The sequence below is a fragment of the Periplaneta americana genome, chromosome 10, assembly GCF_040183065.1.
Source record: "Periplaneta americana isolate PAMFEO1 chromosome 10, P.americana_PAMFEO1_priV1, whole genome shotgun sequence".
Taxonomy (NCBI): Eukaryota; Metazoa; Arthropoda; class Insecta; order Blattodea; family Blattidae; genus Periplaneta; species Periplaneta americana.
Genome location: NC_091126.1, coordinates 79,028,258 through 79,048,228, shown reverse-complemented (window position 1 = coordinate 79,048,228; position 19,971 = coordinate 79,028,258). Strand labels below are relative to the sequence as shown.

At 35.6% G+C, this 19,971-nt stretch overlaps 1 protein-coding gene across 1 annotated transcript in view; it reads right to left on the bottom strand.

Moving 5' to 3' along the window:
• Window positions 1–19,971, bottom strand: part of LOC138707818 (histidine ammonia-lyase-like) — a 99,757-nt gene that overhangs the window by 16,525 nt on the left and 63,261 nt on the right. Inside the window, exons 9-13 of the mRNA XM_069837763.1 lie at window positions 16,132–16,271; window positions 12,447–12,738; window positions 6,904–7,043; window positions 4,426–4,570; window positions 532–618 (exon numbers count right to left, since the gene is read on the bottom strand). Coding sequence (XP_069693864.1) covers window positions 532–618; window positions 4,426–4,570; window positions 6,904–7,043; window positions 12,447–12,738; window positions 16,132–16,271 — 804 coding nt within the window. The remainder of the gene's footprint in view (window positions 1–531; window positions 619–4,425; window positions 4,571–6,903; window positions 7,044–12,446; window positions 12,739–16,131; window positions 16,272–19,971) is intronic.

The window sequence follows — 19,971 nt, the reverse complement described above, 5'->3', positions numbered from 1 at the left end:
GGATAAGTTATAAGTTTGAAGAACAGGGCCACAAAATACACTTGCAGATTTTGTAGATAAATGCATTTGTCTCGGACATGTCCAACAGATTTGTTCAGATTGTAGTTCCACATAGTGTTCTTTTGACTGTGTGTTATTAAAATGAAACACTTTTGTACCCCTGTGTTAGCTATATGCTTTTATGCTGATTTTTCAATTCAACTATTTCTGTAGATATTAAATATTTATTATTGATAAATTCTGAATATCAATATATTAAATTAAATAATTGATATTCAACCTGCTGTCATGTCTAAAAATTAATTTCAATCCTATGTGACTACTTGAAATAACTTAAATTGCTTGAAAACTTAATGGCATCTGTTGGACCTTCCACAACCTTCTGTAACTTTGAATTGCACGTGACGACTGTATGGTTAATCACAATGTCTCCTTCTGACAAAATGATTAAATGAATTACTGGTAGGTAATAGAACTTTGTAAAGTATTACTATGTTAAACTGTAAACTTGTAACTTTTAAGGAAACATACCCAGTGAAGCTGCTGTACAGTGCGCCAACATAAATCCAGAGTTGAGACCTCCATCCTTCACAAGGAAGGCAGGCAGTTCGCTCAAAGCTAAGAAGAAATTACACTGTTAAGTAATACTGTTTTGAGTGTTGTTCAAACAAAAATATTATTTATAGCATTAGTGGAGTAGGCCGCCTCCACATGTTGCTCTCTGAACTGAGACAAAACGGCCAACACTCAAAGTGCTATGAAGGAGTTTTCCATAGTAAAATTATTCTCAAGTAAAATACTGGTAGTCTCCCAGTTGGATCTCTGGGCAGGTACCGGTACTACTTTGGGAAAAGAGCTGGACACACCATCAACCAGTAAAATTAAATAAAAATCCTCCAATGGAATCCTGGAGGAATGTCATCAGTAATAATAAACAAGAATTGGTTAAAATATTACATGAAGAAAAAATATAAATCTTTTGTGTAATTGAAACAAATATAACTTATCTAATGGTATTTTGAAGTATTTTGAAATGAGACAAAATATAATATCTTCTGCCAAAATCAAGAAAAAATTTGCCAGCTGTATTTAAGCAGGTGCTTGTAGAAATATAAAACATAAATTCTATAAAGTTAAAGAAATGCAAGGTAGTAACATTTCATGGTCAGACTTACCAACCATTACTCCACAGCAATGGATGCTGATATCCTTTTTGTGCCTTCTTCTTTATAGAAGGTACACAATAACATATTGTTTCATTATAGTGCAATTTAGGCCTATATGATTCATTTTGAGAAAAAAGTACGTCCAATATTTCAGGCGAAAATCACATATTGGACAGACAGAGGAATAGAAGGCCAAAAGCCACTCTTTTTATACCTGTTACAAAATCATTAAATATTTTATTTTTGTGAACTCTAGAAATCAAATTTTCTATTACCATACGGTATTTGTTTTTGTACTTCATATAATATCCTCTGCTATGGATCTGTGGATATCACATGTTATTCTCAACCAAGTTGTCTGAGGTTTGATTCCCAGCATGGACGGAGATTTATCTCATTCTACGGGACTGGGTGTTTGTCCCTTGTCGTGTACTTCTCTTGTAATATCTGCACTGCGGTCCTGATCATGCTGACCACACAGTCAGGGAAGCCTGTCATGTCAGAGTGTCTAGTATTGACCAAAAATACATCCTTCCCTGCACAGCATTGGTGTGTAAGTCAGTTCAAAATGAAGGCCTTCATGTAATGAGAACTTAATATATTCAGTTTTAGTCAAATATAATTTATTCCTCGTACATGGACGATAAATCGAAATGAATTTGAAGGGCTAAAATCCAAAAAACACTTGTTATCGATTAGACATGTAATTATTCACAGTGACTTTGATCAGATATGGTATTAATCGGATTTACACTATAAAAGCATTGAAATACAGTGCTAAAAATTGCATATTGCAAGTATACATATTTTATGTTACCAGTATGCTACGTCAATCATGTTTACATACGATTGTTCTTAGTGCAATTTAAGAAAGGTATGTTGCTTTGAACTGAGCAAAGATTCAAAGCCTTTAAGACAGGGAGGGTTTGTTCAGCCTGGAATTTTTATCAAATTCACCTGTACATTTGGTAAGGGTGAATGCAGCATTCAGTGCACAGTAAATATGACAAGAGTACCTATTTCAGCTGTGGACCAGATTAAAATTGTAACTTTCTGCAAGAAAGTATGCGACAAGTGGTTGTCGCTGCTCGTGTAAGAATGCATCAAAGTGACGTTTCCAGACTGTGGAGAAAGAGCAGAGATACTCAAACAGTACGTAAAACAATCAACAGACAGGACAGGTATGTACGACTTTTGACCTGTCGTAAGCCAATTGCCATGGCGACCACTTTGTGTCTTGATTTCTTCATAGCTACTGGAGTGAATGTGTCGACCCAGACGGTTCGAAATCGACTGCATAATATAAACCTTCAATCAAGGAGACCCTTGTGGAAAGCTCCACTCAAGGCACAACACAGGACAGCATGCGTAAGTTGAGCAACAAATCATAGAGAAGGGTGCCAGGAAGAATGGAATCATATACTGTTTTCTGATGAATTCTCCATAAGTTTGCATCCATACAACAAAAGTATTCGTACTTGGAGGAAATATCATGAAAGCATTAGCGATTCTGTGATCTGGAACGCCATCATCACAATGGAGGCTCAGTCATGTTTTGGGGTGGGATCATGTTTGGCCGATATACACCCCTCATTCCCATCCAGAGCAAAATGACTGTTCAGGTATACAAAGATAGGATTATCGAACCTGTGATTACGGGTTTTGCTGATACTGTGGGTGAAGGCATTATGCTAGTGGACGATAATGCTCGTACCCATAGAGCAGAACTGTTCAACGAGTATCTGGAAAGACATAGCATTCACAGAATGGAGTGACCAGTGTATTCTCCGTATATGAACTGTGTTGAACATGCCTGGCCACAATTGAAGAAGGCTATATTTAGTCATGAAAACCCTCCTGTTAACTGAAGCTGCCATTGAAGAGTGCGACAATCTGCTCAGTCGTGTTTGAACTCATGGTTGCTATACATCCTATTGAAATTCCAGAAAAATGCAAATGAACTGTCAGAAAAGTGTCTTTTTCTTTTGTACAAAACTCACATTTCCAGTTTTATGCTGTGTTTGTTTTCTGCTTGCTTAAAATGGTAAGAAAAAAAATATATATATATATATATATATATATATATATATATATATATTTGTATTTTTGGACATTCTTTGTAACTTGTAATGTAATGACTAAAACCCTGCAGTGGTCAAGTGGTCATACCTCTGACCTGTCACACAGGCAGTCCGGGTTCGAGTCCCGGTCAGGTCTGGGATTTTTCATTTGAAAAATCCATAGTGACACTTGTGGCAGACAAGGTCGCAGTTGGGGTTTTTCTCGGGGTTCTCCCATTTTTCCCCATATTAGGCATTTACATAAGTCCATCACATTTCTCCATTTCGTCGTCATGACATAGCATTCTCCGATCGCTGGCTGGCGACGCACAAAGGAGTCTGACCTAGGGACGAGGGAGATTGCCTGCTCGACACCTGGGTATGCAGCAAACCTTAGTGTAGTCAGCCAGTGTGGGTTTGGGAATGCGCCTAGCTTGAGGGTTAGCGCAATAGACCTTAACAGGTCGCAGTGCTGGGCCATAGTACCCCCCTTCCGTAAATTCAATTCAATTCAATTAAATGACAATGGTTCGGATAAAATAGCTGTATCAAGATAGGCATCCTTGGTCCGTGCATTTTGTTTACAAATATTAACTGCTGGGAAGAGTGCTCCCCATCCCTTAGCTAAAACATAAGTGAATGGACAATACAGCCCTAGTTAATGTTTGTATACAAAATGCACTGACCAAGGATGCCTATCCTGATACAGCTACTTTATCCGAACTGTAGTAATGACAGTCAGTACTGATTACAGAAACTACAGCCAATCACAATATGTAAAACATTTTTGAAGAACACTATGAAATGTATATGCACGCTCAATAATGTGCCTCAGACTGCATACAAGTAGCCCTACAAATGAAGGGTTCAGAACCATAGTGGGCCAAGCACCATTTATTAAAAATGCAGAAAGAAGGGTTAAAGTTAAGTGAATACTATAGTTTAATGAAGATTGACATATCATTTAGTTTTAATGTGTATACTTTATATTACTTGCTATATGTTTCCATTGAATTATGGTAATAACTTCATTTTAACCCTTGTTTTCTACAGTTTTAGTAAATGGCGCTTGGCCCACTATGGTTCTGAACCCTTCAAATACAGCGTAGAATACCATCTCCTAGTGACTAACATAATTGTTGTTTAATTCATTATAACTAGAGAAACTTTTCTCATTCAACTTAAAACTTTTTACTTACCAGGGTTTACGAGCCTTTCGATCCGTCTTTCACTCATTGAAGCTAATTCATGGACAGCCACAGCCAAATAATCCAACACTTTTGCAGGGTACTCCCCATGGAAATTTCCTGCTGATATAATTTCTCCTCGCTCAGGAAATACAATCTTATTTATATTAAGGATATATATTTATTACACTGCCTTCAAATGTTTGTGAAGATTTCTATAGCCATTGTCAAATAACATCGGTTGATAATGTTCCATAATTCGTAACAATGCAAGATTTGTCGTTTCATTGAATTTTAAATTTTTGTTCAGTGGTGTTACTTGGAGTGAGATATTGAAAATAAAACTAATATAATATGTAACGTAATTTTGTTAGTTATTTGTTTGTATAATTATTTCTTTATTAATATATGTATGTTATTAATTTATTAGTCTATATTTTCTGATATTTATGTTTTCCAGTGCTAAATTTTATACTTTTCTATTAGTAATATTCAACTTATGTCATCTGTAATGCTTGTTTTTTAAATGCTTAGGTTATAAATTGTAACTTTCTGACTTATCATGTACAAAATTTATACAAAATTGTTATAAAATATGAATAAAGAATGAACGAACGAACGAATGGATGGATGGATGGATGGATGGATGGATGGATGGATGGATGGATGGATGGATGGATGGATGGATGTATGAATGAATTAGTGAATGAGTGAGAGTGAGTGAATGGATGGATGAATGAATTAGTTTATTGTGAGTGAGTGAGTGAGTGAGTGAGTGAGTGAGTGAGTGAGTGAGTGAGTGAGTGAGTGGGTGGATGGGTGGTTGGGTGAGTAATTGAATGAGTGTTCCAGAAGGAACATTGAAGTGACATACCCAAACATAAAAAAAAAATCAAAAGGTTTTATTCGTTTTCTCTTTTTCTCTCAAGAGTAAATCGCAAGAAAATAGTGCAAGACCTGCTGAAAAATAATTGATTTTATGCAAAGAAAGGGCAAATCTTACAATTGAAAAATAGAAATAAATAGTCAAGGAAATGACACATAATTATTATTTATTTATATGGTTTACCTTTTACATAACAGTTCAATTTCTTTATCATGTTTCCAATAACATTACAATGTATATTACCGGAATAGTTCATTTACTTGAATTGTTATTCGAAAGTGACTTATAAATAAAATCATTTAATTGCTATGCTTCCAAATAAAATATCGGCAATTTTTCGTTTACTGGATTGTACAGCATATCATAATTTATAATATCAAATAATTAACTTAGATGCCATTCTTCATGTAAACATTTTACTCATGAAGTAATTGTATGTAATTCATGTTGCACATATTCACATATGGGAAAGAGAGCCTACACGCAATTAGTAGTGACAATGGAGTTAGATTAGTCAACTTTGCCACATCGAAAAATTTAATTGTCAAAAGTACAAAAGTCTCGTTTTCTCGATCGTTGTTCATCTCTACTTTTCAGACAGGTTCATTGGCCGTAGTGGACCTGTTGTTTGGCAACCAAGAACTTCTAACTTCACCAGACTGGAGTCCTTATGCGATCACATGGGTATGTTAGTGTACGCCACTCCTATGAATAATGAGAAGGACCTAAGAAACAGGATTTTGGATGCAGCAGACTATTCCTGGGATCTTTGAGAGAGTCCAACAGCTAGTGGTTCATGCTGTGGGCTCTGTTCAGAGTTCATGGTGCTTACTTTAGGACTTCCTCTAACTGTGCATAAAATTGGCAGGTAACAGCTCTATCCAGCAGGATATCGTGCTGTATGTGACGCAGCACTCCCATCTCTAACTCTGTCTAGTGGGCTAAGAGCACAGTGTCGACCAAAATTTGTCTGACAAAATAAATTTTGTATTGACTTAAGTGTTCGCGTAGGCTTCCGTGGCTGGTGTACATGGTGTGTGGATAAGCTTCAGGGCTTCTACCGAGTTGTCTTGGTGTTATTGGCTGACGTTTCGACCGCTGTGTTGTGGCCATCTTCAGAGCAGTTGTTGGACTGCTCTGAAGATGGCCACAACACAGCGGTCGAAACGTCAGCCAATAACACCAAGACAACTCGGTAGAAGCCCTGAAGCTTATCCACACACTTTGTATTGACTTCTTCTACTATCCATTAAATTTAATGCACTAACTTCTGGGACACTCTGTATAATAAATATGAAGAAAATCCGCCCAGTAGTTTAAGAGAGATAGCTTGATACTTTGTATAATGAGAATGTAAAATGAAATCCTAAAAAAATCTGATCACCATGTCTTCCTTTATGACGAAATATGAATATGCCACTGTTTCCAGGAATACCAGTAGCAGTAGAGGAATAATGAAGAAATAAACAGATTAGTCTCTTCGATTACATTTCAATTTAGATGTTCTTACACTATTTCGCAGAAAATAAATATTTGCTTAAAATATGTATGTGATTTGGAAGTAATTCTCTGTATGTACTTCACTATATTAAGAGAAAGGATACAGGGTTATCTGTTCCGCTGTTCATCTCCACAGTGATGACACCTTGCACAAAGTCAATCGTATCGTGAACAATCCCGTGCACCTGGGGACAGCAACGAAGCGTGTACGCATCTTGTACTCTGTTGCAGAAGCGATGGCTCTCTGTAAAATCAATGTTTTCATTAGTGTGGCCTATAAGAAAATCAGCTCTAATAATTCTTGTCTGCAATATATAGTTTAATTTTTACATTATCTCATATTCGTTTGTTTTTTCATTTAAATTTTCGACCCATTATAACTTGAAATCTCTGTGAATTAAAATTTAAGGTACCGCACTTCATTTCGAAATTGAGTTCATGTGGTCGTAAGAAATGTTTTACAATATAACATTTTTAATTTTTAGCATAATATCAACTGCGAATATTCTCTCTGCTAGTGCGAAATTTTGTTTTTTTCCACAACCATAGATGCAGAAACGGTCAACATTTCGGAGCTATGTATGGCTCCATCGTTAGGGATGGCAGGGAAAAGGGAACTTATTTGTTGGAACCCAGGAAGTGGATCTGTTACCAAGGTATCCAACAGATAGTTTCCCATTTCCATGCCTTTCCTGATGTTAGAGCCAATAAACCTCCTAAACATTGGATATTTCTGCATCTATAATACGATGCGAAATCCAAAAATCTTGTACCATGTTGAATACTTGAAAATGTGTAATTATACGTAACATTCTATGCAAACCTTTTAAAATAAGAGCCAATGTGCTTTATGCTTGTAAAGTTTGTTAAAGCAGAATATTTTAGGTTTGATATTATGAAAATAACAGAGAACAATACAAGTAATATCCGTAATTGATTACAACAAATATATACAGAGTGTTAAAAGAAAAGCATTATATACTTTGAGAGGTGGTAGTATTCATCAAAACAAGAAAACAAAGTTTAATAAATATGGGTCCTAAAATTAACAACTTCAGAGATAAGAAAGACAGGCAATTTGTTTGCTATGACATTATGATACCTAACACCACTTAATCTGTTTGGTAGAATGTACGGTCCTATTAGTCTATAGCCAATAAAACCAAATATTAATTGAAATTCGGTGCTGAAGCCCAGCTTCTTCAACTGCATGATGATTTTCATCAGCCCACACATGCTTACTGTGGAAATTTACAATTACAAATCGTGTGTGAATCCCTGAGACATAGGGCAGGATGAGTTGCAATGAATGGAAATCACTTTGAGCATCTCCTATGGCGTTGACGAACAAATACTCATATCTCGGAAGATATTAATTTTTTAGGACCAAAGTTTATTAGAGTTTGTTTTCTTGTTGTGAAGAATATTGCCACCTCTCAAAATATTGAATGCTATTTATATCAATCTGTGTACACTCTCTTTTTTTGTGCAGTAGCAGGGCCCTTAACTTGACGTTATTCACTTTGACTCTACAAGCACAGTTCATAGATGTCACTTAGATCGGCAGAGACTATCCAGAATCCATCATAGTTGGTGGGTCTATATTGCACTCATAATAAATGATAGTGGAGAATTGTTGGGATGTCACAGGGGAACCGGTGTGCCCAAAGAAAACCCCCTGTGTTGCCTGACCATGGCCTTGCCAACTTACTTACTTACAAATGCTTTTAAGGAACCCGGAGGTTCATTTCTGCCCTCATATAAGCCTGCCATCGATCCCTATCCTGTGCAAGATTAATCCAGTCTCTATCATTATATTCCACCTCCCTCAAATCCATTTTAATATTATCCTCCCATCTACGTCTCGGCCTCCCCAAAGGTCTTTTTCCTTCCGGCCTCCCAACTAACACTCTATAAGCATTTCTGGAGTCGCCCATACGTGCCACATGTCCTGCTCATCTCAAAGGTCTGGATTTAATTTTCCTAATTATGTCAGGTGAAGAGAATACAATGCGTGCAGTTCTGCGTTGTGTAACTTTCTCCATTCTCCTGTAACTTCATTCCTCTTAGCCCCAAATATTTGCCTAAGAACCTTATTCTCAAACACCCTTAATCTTTGTTCCTCTCTCAAAGTGAGAGTCCACAAGTTTCACAACCATACAGAACAACTGTTTTATAAACTCTAACTTTCAGATTTTTTTGACAGCAGACTAGATGACAAAAGCTTTTCAACCGAATAATAACAGGCATTTCCCATATCGATTCTGCGTTTAATTTCCTCCTGAGTGTCATTTATATTTGTTACTGTTGCTCCAAGATGTCTGAATTTCTCCACCTCTTCGAAGGATAAATTTCCAATTTTTATATTTCCATTTCGTACAATATTCTGGTCACGAGACATAATCATATACTTTTTTTTTCGAGATTTACTTCCAAACCTATCGCTTTACTTGCTTCAAGTAAAATTTCCCTGTTTTCTCTAATCGTTTGTGGATTTTCTCCTAACATATTCACGTCATCCGAATAGACAAGAAGCTGATGTAACCCATTCTATTCCAAACCCTCTGTGTTATCCTGAACTTTCCTAATGTTATATTCTAGGCCCTTGCTCAACACAAGTTATAAATTGAGGATGGATCAACTGGAATTTGGACCCCGCTTGTAAGCACTACTATTTCTTATCTCAGTTATTATACGATCACAGGTAGTGCTCCAGTACAAAATATAGCGCAACTGATGTGAGAACAATAGTGCAACAAGAAATGTAGTGGTTACAGAATCAGTTGTTTGCAACAATTTCATTCTGACTGCAGCTCTAAAGTGGCAATGAGTGAACAGAATTTTCAGGGTTGCAGCCATAGCATTTTTATATTGGTTTTCTTTAAAGTTTTGAAGTGATTGTGAACAGTGTTGCCATCTAAATGTGGCAGTAATATTTTATATTGAATAATTACAAGAGAAAAATTGTTCTGGGGCTGGGTATCGATCCTGGGACCTTTGGCTGAACTCACCAACGCTCTACCAACTGAGCTACCCAGGAACTTCACCCGACATCGTCTCAATTTTTCCCCTTACATCCACATAACTCGAATGAGCTGACAAGTAGTAAGAAACCCACATCGAGTGCACATAAACTGTGTGTGACTTGAAATTGTGGTTTTCTGTTAACGTACCTACAGTAACGTATATATTATGCAAATCTAGCTTAAGGTAAAGCTTCCTGTGAAACAGACTTAAATAATTTTAAAATTGTTCTGGGGCCAGGTATTGATCCCGGGACCTTTGGCTGATCGCACCAATACTCTATCTACCCTTCTTTATGTCAGTGAAGGAATTTTTATGATATATATATATATATATATATATATATATATATATATATATATATATTATTTTGGTAGATATTACTATAAATGTGCGAGCATGCACTTTTTTAGCTCTCCACACACAAGGTATATTTAACACTCATTTCCCGTAATTTGCATTTTTTAAAACCGTTTTTGTGATAACTCAGTAAGTTTTTAAGATATTACAGTAAAATTTTGCACGCAACTGTCTTTCATACTTGTGAACAAGATGAACTACAATTATTGCTGTAGCATTTATAGTATATATTTATTTTTTATTTATTTTTTTTAACTGAAAACATTAAAAATTTAATTTCTCATAAGAAAGTAAGAAAAAAATACTTCTGTTGTATCTGTCTCAAAGACTGCAGTTCATAAATTGTTCATTTGACATTCAGAAATAAATATAAGGTGCGGCAGTGAATCGGGCGATTTTGCAACAGAGGTTATTTTGTTTTGGCTTGAGTGGAGGGAATGAGGGTGACGCCATCTGGTAAGCACTTCAAAGCATTTCAGTTACAATGGAGTTGTGGTCAGGAGCGCAACGTGCTTATGCTGTAAAAGCATTTTACAAAAACGGCAACAGTTACATGATCGCTCAATGTGAATTTTGGAGAGAGTTTGGGGTTCATCGCAATCATGCTGTTCCATCATCTCATGTCATCAAGACCTGGGTTCGTAGCTTTGAGGCTACTGGTTCTACACACATTAAGAAAGGTGGTAGTGTTAAAACAGTGCATACACCCGAGAACATAGCGATAGTGAGAGAGGCCATTGAATGGAGTCCACGCCTGTCTGCACGTCATCATTCTATGTCACCCGGGATTTCTGACCATAATGTTCGACGGATTTTACACAAAGATCTTCATTTCCACCCTTATAAGATTCAAATTACGCATTCACTAGAGGAACAGGACCATGGAAACAGGCTTCAATTCTGCCAGACTTTTCTGCAGTTGATTAATGGAAACCAGAATCTCGTGAACAAATTACTGATGAGCGATGAGGCCTATTTCCATTTATCAAGGTTTGTTAATAAACAAAATTGGCATTATTGAGCTGCCACAAACTCAAAAGAAATTCATGAGTAACCACTTCACAGTCTGAAAGTGACAGTATGGTGCGCGATATCATTTTTTGCAATTATCAGTCCGTACTTCTTTGAAGATGAGAGGAAAAGAGCTGTAACTGTGAGAGGGCAACGTTACGTTGACATGTTGGAGAACTTCTTAGCTCCTGCACTTGCTCATCTTCCTGTGAACAAGGACACGTTCTTTCAACAAGATGGAGCTACGAGCCACACCTCATGAATCTCCATGGCAGCTGTGAGGAATTTGTTTCCCAATCATATTATCTCCAGACACGGGGATATTGGATGGCCGGCTAGGTCTCCCGATCTTTCAGCCTGTGACTTCTTTCTCTGGGGGTACTTGAAATCTCATGTTTTTAGTGCTTCAGCACCACACACGATTCAGGAGAAATTGAACGAATTTCTGTGGAAATGCTGCAAAGAGTAATGGGTGATGTTAGGAAATGACTTACCGAGTGCGTACAGAGGGATGGTGGTCATTTGCAGGACGTTATTTTCGCAAAATAAGGACTGTTCATTCAGTTAAATTGCTTGTAAACTAAATGCTTGTATGTATACTTTGTGTTCGTCTGTGATAAAGGTGAATAAATCTAGTCATTCACCCATGATAACGTTTTTAAAATCGCCCAATTCATTGCAGCACCCTATATAAAAAAGAATGGCTGAGAAATATTCATATTTGTGGGCATTACCATAAAAACGCACATCAGTGCACAGAAACGGCCACTTTTTGTTATGATAATTACTCATAAGGGTGAAACTTCTAGTAAATCTGAAAATAGTCTACAATTGCAGAAACAGTGAATACTGAGCTCATCAAATTGGAAGGTGAAAGAGTCATTAGTTGCTGAAAAAAAAATTGAATTTCCCTAATTTTTAGTGCTCAAACCTGTATATCCCCTCTTAATGTCTTGTTAAGTTTTTGGTGTTAAAGTCACTTTAATCTTTAACATCACACTACCATCCCCACTTATATACTTTCTCTTAAAAATAGTTTTCATAATCATAAACGTAAGCGTGATTCTGAACATTACTTATATATTTACCAGTATGCTAAGGTTACCAGTACAGACAGTAATTATGACAGTTTACAACATAGGTGATTCTAAACACTTTTTATTGGTATACCTGTGTTACTATGGGTCTCTTATTAACTAGCCAGATCGACTATGAGCTTGCAAAGGTATCTACTGTAATTCTTTGAACCTACCTGCAATCTGTGATGGATACGTATCTGAATGTAGTAATGCTCGTAGTCTCTTTGCTACGGCAATCTGTCCTTTGTGAGGGCGGATCATTTGAACATCTGAATCAAATGCTCTAGATGTCCCCTTCAGGACCTCCAGCGTGAGAGCAGCTACAACGTCTGCTTGGCGTGCAATGTAATAAGCTCTTTCCACAGCCTCTGCTCCCAGTGACGTAATTAACTGGGTTCCATTAATGAGGGCTATTCCTTCCTTGGCACTCAGTCTCATAGGACTCAATCCGTGGGCCGCCAATACCTAAAAATTAATATAAGTTTTATTTCGCTAATTGTATTTGAAGAGTCCACTGCAAGAATGATGGATGTCACTTTCTTGTCGAAAATGAACCAAGACTGTCAATGCATAGCTTAAGACATATAGAATGTACATAGAGAGTTATATGGCTTTACCACTGATAGTCTTTGTCCAGTAAAGATCGGAAAATCGCAGTTAAGCTTTGAGCGCTAAGCATTTCAAACTTTCAATTGCTTCTCCTGCAAAATGTATTCCAAATGACATCCATCATTCTTGCAGTGAACTCTTCATTTGTTTTATTTCTACAACCAACGTAATCTAAGTCTTATATTTAGTACATATTGTGTAAAATGATACGTGATAGGGAATAATAAAAAAAATCACACGTTAGTCGTTGAGAGGTAAAGTGGTACTGGTACAACACGAATTTATGTAATGTTCGGGAATTTAAGGTTTTGCATTTACTTACATTTAAAAATCATCGTTAATTTTTTTTTCTCATTTTCACCAATAAGTATTTTCAACATATTATACGGCATCGAAATGATACTTTTTTGTCTTTGAAAAACCGATCGATTGTGTTTGAAACACAAGGTACTACTTCTGTGATAAACAATTAGATGGAAACTGCGGTAAAGTGGTATAACTCAATTATATATACCACTATTCCTCTCAGTAACATTGGTATACACAGCACTCTCCTACTGAGTCTTAGATTTTTATTTTTTACATTTATTTTAATAATATTTTTTTTTGTTCATCTGCACCTCGTAACCTATGGAGAGGTGGGTGGAATTGAACAGTTCAACTATAATAAAAATATTTTTATAGTAACGAAAAATCTCTTTATCATCAACTCCCATTAAGAATAGTGGTAAGATTATGAAGCAACAAAATGTAAATGTAAAATATATGTTAATGACAGATCTTGAAGTAATGCTCAGAATTTTGTATTTTATATTTTTTGTAAACGTAAATACCGCATTAAGAAAACTTAATAAGGTCATTTCAATGAAACCAAAGAATGCAGAGAACATTAATCTCCTACATCACTATTTTCAAAATCTGAAAGTAGCCCAGAATCTAACAATATGTGTACTGTTTGTAATCCAAGCAAATAGGCCTAGTGGTGCTTGTTCTGAGGTAGCCATTGAAAAGGTCAAGCATGTCCAGTTTTGGACTCGTCAGTGGGCTAGAGGCAAATCATACATTTTCACCAAATCAGCTGAATTTATTACCGGTAATCAGCGAGATTTTCCCCTGGTTCTTTTCCGAAGGTCCAATCACGAGAAACTAACTGAATCACTAAGTGATTCTTTATATAACATCTTCATACTATAATCTCTTCTAAACCTTGTCCATTGAAATTTAACCAGCTGAACGGTTTAATTTCTTCATTCAGTTTTCTCTTAATGATACACTTCTCGAGAATTCGAGTTGGAAAAAAATCATCTTGAATCATCTTATGAACCAAGAACTTTTTTCTCCTTGATTCTTCAGTGATGCAATACAGTCATCAAGTGTGAAAATCGATGCATGCTTTGTTTCAGTATTTCCGAAATCTCTGTCATTCGGTAAGAACAAGTGATCTGAGACCATGAACTTGTGGTCTGTTTTTGAAATCTGATTGTTGGGATCCTCAATAATGATGTTACGAATTAATGCCAGCTTATTTCATTTTATTTTATTTATTTATTACAAGACCCTTGAGCAGCGCTCATAATTAGGGCAATACAATGAAACCTTGGTTTACGAGTAATTCGGTTTGCGAATGTTTTGAAAAACGAGCGAACAAAAATGCACAGGCTACTCTGGAAGGGTATTACTGATTCTCAACGTCAGGCTCATAGGATGATTGATGGATCTGACATAAGAATCACAACGGAACTACTGTTTCTAACCAGGAAACAAGTTAGAATGTTAACTGGTCTTCTAACAGTACACAAAACCCTAAAGAGACTCCACACGTAATTAAAATTGTTGAGGACCCAACATGTAGGAAATATGAGATGGAGAATGAGACCTCAGGCCACATTCTCTGTAGACGTAACATTTTCGTCAAATTAAGACAGCGACTTCTAGACTCACACACATTGGAATCAGAAGATATCAAGTGACTGAAGTTGGGAACACTATGGTCTTTTATCTAAAGAACCAGTCTCCTAACAATCACTATCAGTCTGTACTGTAGAGGGTACAGTGAACCTGCAAAAGATTTAAGCACACAGGGACCATAACTACGGTCTTTACCAATCAATCAATCAATCAATCAATCAATCAATCAATCAATCAATCAATCAATCAATCAATCAATCAATCAATCAATCAATCAATCAATCTGTTGATTGGTCTTGTTTAGAGAAAATTGGAATCTGTTAATTTGCTTTATTTATATAATTGCTAAAGTTACATTAAATTATCAAAGAAATTCATACATACCGGTATATAAAAATTTTTAACTTCATATTTTTGCTTGAAGTACCTAATTAGCGATTCTTGGTATGATTATGTGAAATACCGTAGTAAATTGTCTCACAATTTTTTTGGAAACATACTGGTACATTATTATTATTATTATTATTATTATTATTATTATTATTATTATTATTATTATTATTATTATTATTATTATTATTAATATATGTCATGAGGATGATGATGAATTCCAGTTCTTATCCACTGATTGAGATTCTGGCTGATATGTATATCTATTATCAGGCAGTACATTTCACTTGATGATATGTTTCAGAGGAAGAACAATTGTTTGTATGCATCTGAAGTCTGACTAGTGTAATATGAGGCGTTCAGATGCCAACATGATTAACTCCACTTTTGGTTATTTCAGAGTTTATAAGTTGGCAATGTATTAAATTGACCATATTTTCAGTGGTCAATGTGATTTGCTCCATAGTTCAGTAAAAAGCCCACAGACTGCAGTATTCTTCTCGACTACATTACAGAATTAATAGTGTGTGTTTAACTTTAACCTTGAATATCTCAAAATCTTTGGAAAAGAAGTTAATCATGTTGACTTCTGAACGCCTCATATGTAGCTTGTCAGCGGTATATGCAGTGGAGGGGAAAAGGAACTGGCCATCCTACCCCATTATCTCCTGGCCTAGTAGCCTCATAAGTGGTGCCTTCTTGGTATCACTCGTGAGGTTCAGACTTGTCTTCGGACAGTTGACTAAACAACAACAACTATTTCAGTGCATGCATTGTTAATGTGCAAAATTTGTTGCTTGGCCTCTAAATGATCGTGTGAATAACAAATGGATGCTGAAGTGCTTTGTAATGGGCTAAAGCAGCTGAAACTTCATGCTAGTGGTTAGTATTAATTCTACTTTGCTGTTCTTACAAATAAAAAGAATATAGTTTTAATGTGAATTATCTTACTTCTTTTGCATCCCCCCATCCTGTTTCAGGACTCCACATTTTGCCTTCTCCAAGTAGACCAAGTGCAAGGTGTGCTAGTGGAGCAAGATCTCCACTTGCTCCAACTGAACCTTGTTCCGGGACCCAAGATAAACAAGATGCTGAAATCAACAAATTTGTTCTTATCAGTTTAAATGAAATGAACATCGAAGGCACATAAATTTCTCACATACACCTTTCTTTCCTTCTTCGTTTTGAGTCTGCTTATTTTTCTTCTCTTTTTCTTACGCTTCAGTTATTTAAAAATTGCCTCTCTGCCTAATATCTCCAGGTGATATATATACTGCTATCTTATTGTACTTGTCGTAGTTCAGCGTTTCTTAAACTGTGTATTGTTGCCAGTAAGTCAATTTTTGCTAGATTTGGAAAATTGTTGATGTGTAAAAATTTCGTGTTTGGAAATGGAAAATCATGAAGCTCTGCCTGCACACGAACTATATACTGGAATGAAATTCGACCTCATAATATATAAGATAGGATCACCTTCATCTCTGTAGATTGTATGATGACCTGTCAAATGGGTACAGATGCAGTAATATCTCTGTAGTGCAGTTGGAGTCGTCCTCATGGCTTCTGTAATTCTTAATCATGTCAGTCATTGCATCCTTTTAACTTAAAACACAAGGTCTATTATGGTCCTCTTGGGTTAGAATGCTGTTATTTACAATTCCTTTGGACCATCGAACTAGGGCAGTAGGCCTATGTGCTGTCATGGATGTGATAATCTTAGCAAGACCTACTGTATGTAGCCATTGCACCATATCAGGTTTAAGCCCCAAAATTTTCCATACATGGACATAATCCCAATCTCTCCCCATATCTTTCTTGATAATTGTGTCAAGTTCAACTGTTGTCAAGCATTACACAGCCATATTTAAATGTTTACCTTGAAGTTTCCTCTAAAATCTTCTTCTAGTGAAAAAATTTATGAGAGTTTTCTGAGGAATTACTTCCAGTTCTTTGCTATAATAGGCCTATCTTAGTTTCTGAAATTACGGTATTTAATCTTCTACCTTTACTTTTTAACTTTTCTTAGAATATGCCATTAGGAAAGTTCAGGATAACAGAGAGGGTTTGGAATTGAACTGGTTACATCAGCTTTTTGTCTATGCCGATGACGTGAATGTTAGGAGAAAATCCACAAACGATTAGGGAAAACACGGAAATTTTACTTGAAGCAAGTAAAGCAATAGGTTTAGAAGTAAACCCCGAAAAGACGAAGTATATGATTATGTCTCGTGACCAGAATATTGTACGAAATGGAAATATAAAAATTGGAGATTTATCCTTCAAAGAGGTGGAAAAATTCAAATATCTTGGAGCAACAGTAAAAAATATAAATGACACTCGGGAGGAAATTAAACGCAGAATAAATATGGCAAATGCATGTTATTATTCGGTTGAGTAGCTTTTGTCATCTAGTCTGCTGTCAAAAAATCTGAAAGTTAGAATTTATGAAACAGTTATATTACCGGTTGTTCTGTATGGTTGTGAAACTTGGACTATCACTTTGAGAGAAGAACAGAGATTAAGGGTGTTTGAGAATAAGGTTCTTAGGAAAATATTTGGGGCTAAGAGGGATGAAGTCACAGGAGAGTGGAGAAAGTTACACAACGCAGAACTACACGCATTGTATTCTTCACCTGACATAATTAGAAACATTAAATCCAGACGTTTGAGATGGGCAGGGCATGTAGCACGTATGGGCGAATCCAGAAATGCATATAAAGTGTTAGTTGGGAGGCCGGATGGTAAAAAACCTTTGGGGAGGCCGAGACGTAGATGGGAGAATAATATTAAAATGGATTTGAGGGAGGTGGGATATGATGATAGAGACTGGATTAATCTTGCACAAGATAGGGACCAATGGCGGGCTTATCTGATGGCAGCAATGAACCTTCGGGTTCCTTAAAAGCCAATTGTAAGTATGTACACCATTAAATTTATCTCAAGGATCTCAATTCAAATTATTGTATTTCTTCAATTTTAATTTTGATGACCCAAACTTTGCTTCAACTCAAAAATGTTGGAAGTACTACAACTTATATATATATATATATATATATATATATATATATATATATATATATTAGCCCGTCTCTAAATTTTATACAAAGAACAAGCATTCCATAAGATTTCTGAGAGATCCTCGCAGGTGAAATGACGTGGAATATCTAAGTTTTTAATCCTAGAATGCTATCGTCAATGAGTAGTACTGTATTGCTATTGATACGTAAAAATGAGTAATAGGCGAAAAAAGTTTTTTGAGGTCTATATTTGTTTCGGAATATAATTTTTATTTCTTCCTTTGTAGTTTTACTTGATTAGATCTATTTTTTTTTATTTATAATTTTATGAAAATAATTTTATATGAATTAGCCTTTAAAATCATATGGATCTAACCACACTACAAGAAAATATTTCTGAATATCGTTTTCATTTATTTTCTTTGGTTTTATTTGTTTCTAATTTGTATTTGTAATAAAATAAACTTACAGGAAACAAAAGACCATGTCGATCTAATTACAAGAAAATATTTCAGAATTCGAGTTTATGCTTTCTTCAGTTTTATTTAATTGGTTTGTTTTTTGTTTGAGTACCGTACATAAAAATCAACGGATTGTTATGAATCTTGGTATTAGCGACAGGCCTAAAATGCAGCAAGTTATCTACAAACATGTTTGATATTTAATATTGTGGTGAGCGTTATCACTCAACTGTGTCTAACTAATCAACTGCATTTGAGTTGATGATAAAGATATGCGAGAGCAGTGTAGGTAGTAAGAAAAAACTTTCTCCCATAAGAAAAGTATTTGGCTTCAAATTTCGATTGGAGTTTTATTACTGGATTTCCAGCATAGGAATTCTCTTCTTCTTGAACTGAAGGTGTTTTGTTGAATTTTGTACACTTTCTTTTCTTCGGTAGCTGAATATGTCGTGAGTTTCCCGTTTTCTGTTTTCTTGCTTCTTTTTCTTCTTTCTCAATTTGTTTCGCTTGTTTCCTACAATTATAATTCTTAATCTCTCTTACTGTATCTCCCATTAATTTTTTCTGTTTGAGCTGCAACTTCATCCTGATATGTAGCCTATTCTGTCACTACATTATCTTCAGCACCATCATCTGAACTTTCATCTTCAGTCTAATTTCATAATAGTGTCAGGATCATCACGTAAGTTTTCATCCAGTGTTACTTTCCTAGATAAAACACACTTATAAGAAAAGAAATAAACTGCACTGACAGAAAATTTTCTATTAATACTATAGATACTGGTATTCTGATGTACACTTCCAAATGTGTCTTATAATAACTTAGCTAAGCATATAAGTTGCAACCTGCTGTCACGACTACTAGTCAGCAACTGACAGATGGAGGCATAGCTAGGAGAAGGAGGGGCTCGCTTGACGGGAAAGTAGTGAGGATGAATTGTTCACCCATTATACGTTAAAATTACACACAATAGCATTTTAGGGTTATAGTAATCTTTTATAGTAGGTACTGGTGTATGAAGGTAAAAATTTGAACTTGTAATTGATTTCATAATAATATATATTAAAATATGTTTTCAAATTTGTTTCTAATGCAAATACATTTTATATTTCAATACGAGAGAATAATTCCAATGAATAAGAGGGAAATTTATTATTAATTTTTTCCTAATCTGGGTCTGCATTTAACATTTCTTTTTCAGTTTAAGTTTGAAGAATTTTTTAATATACCATGGTTCTTTACGAGAAACATATAAGATATATCTATGTATATTTCGTGTATGAATATTTATAAGGTAACGAAAAATTATTGA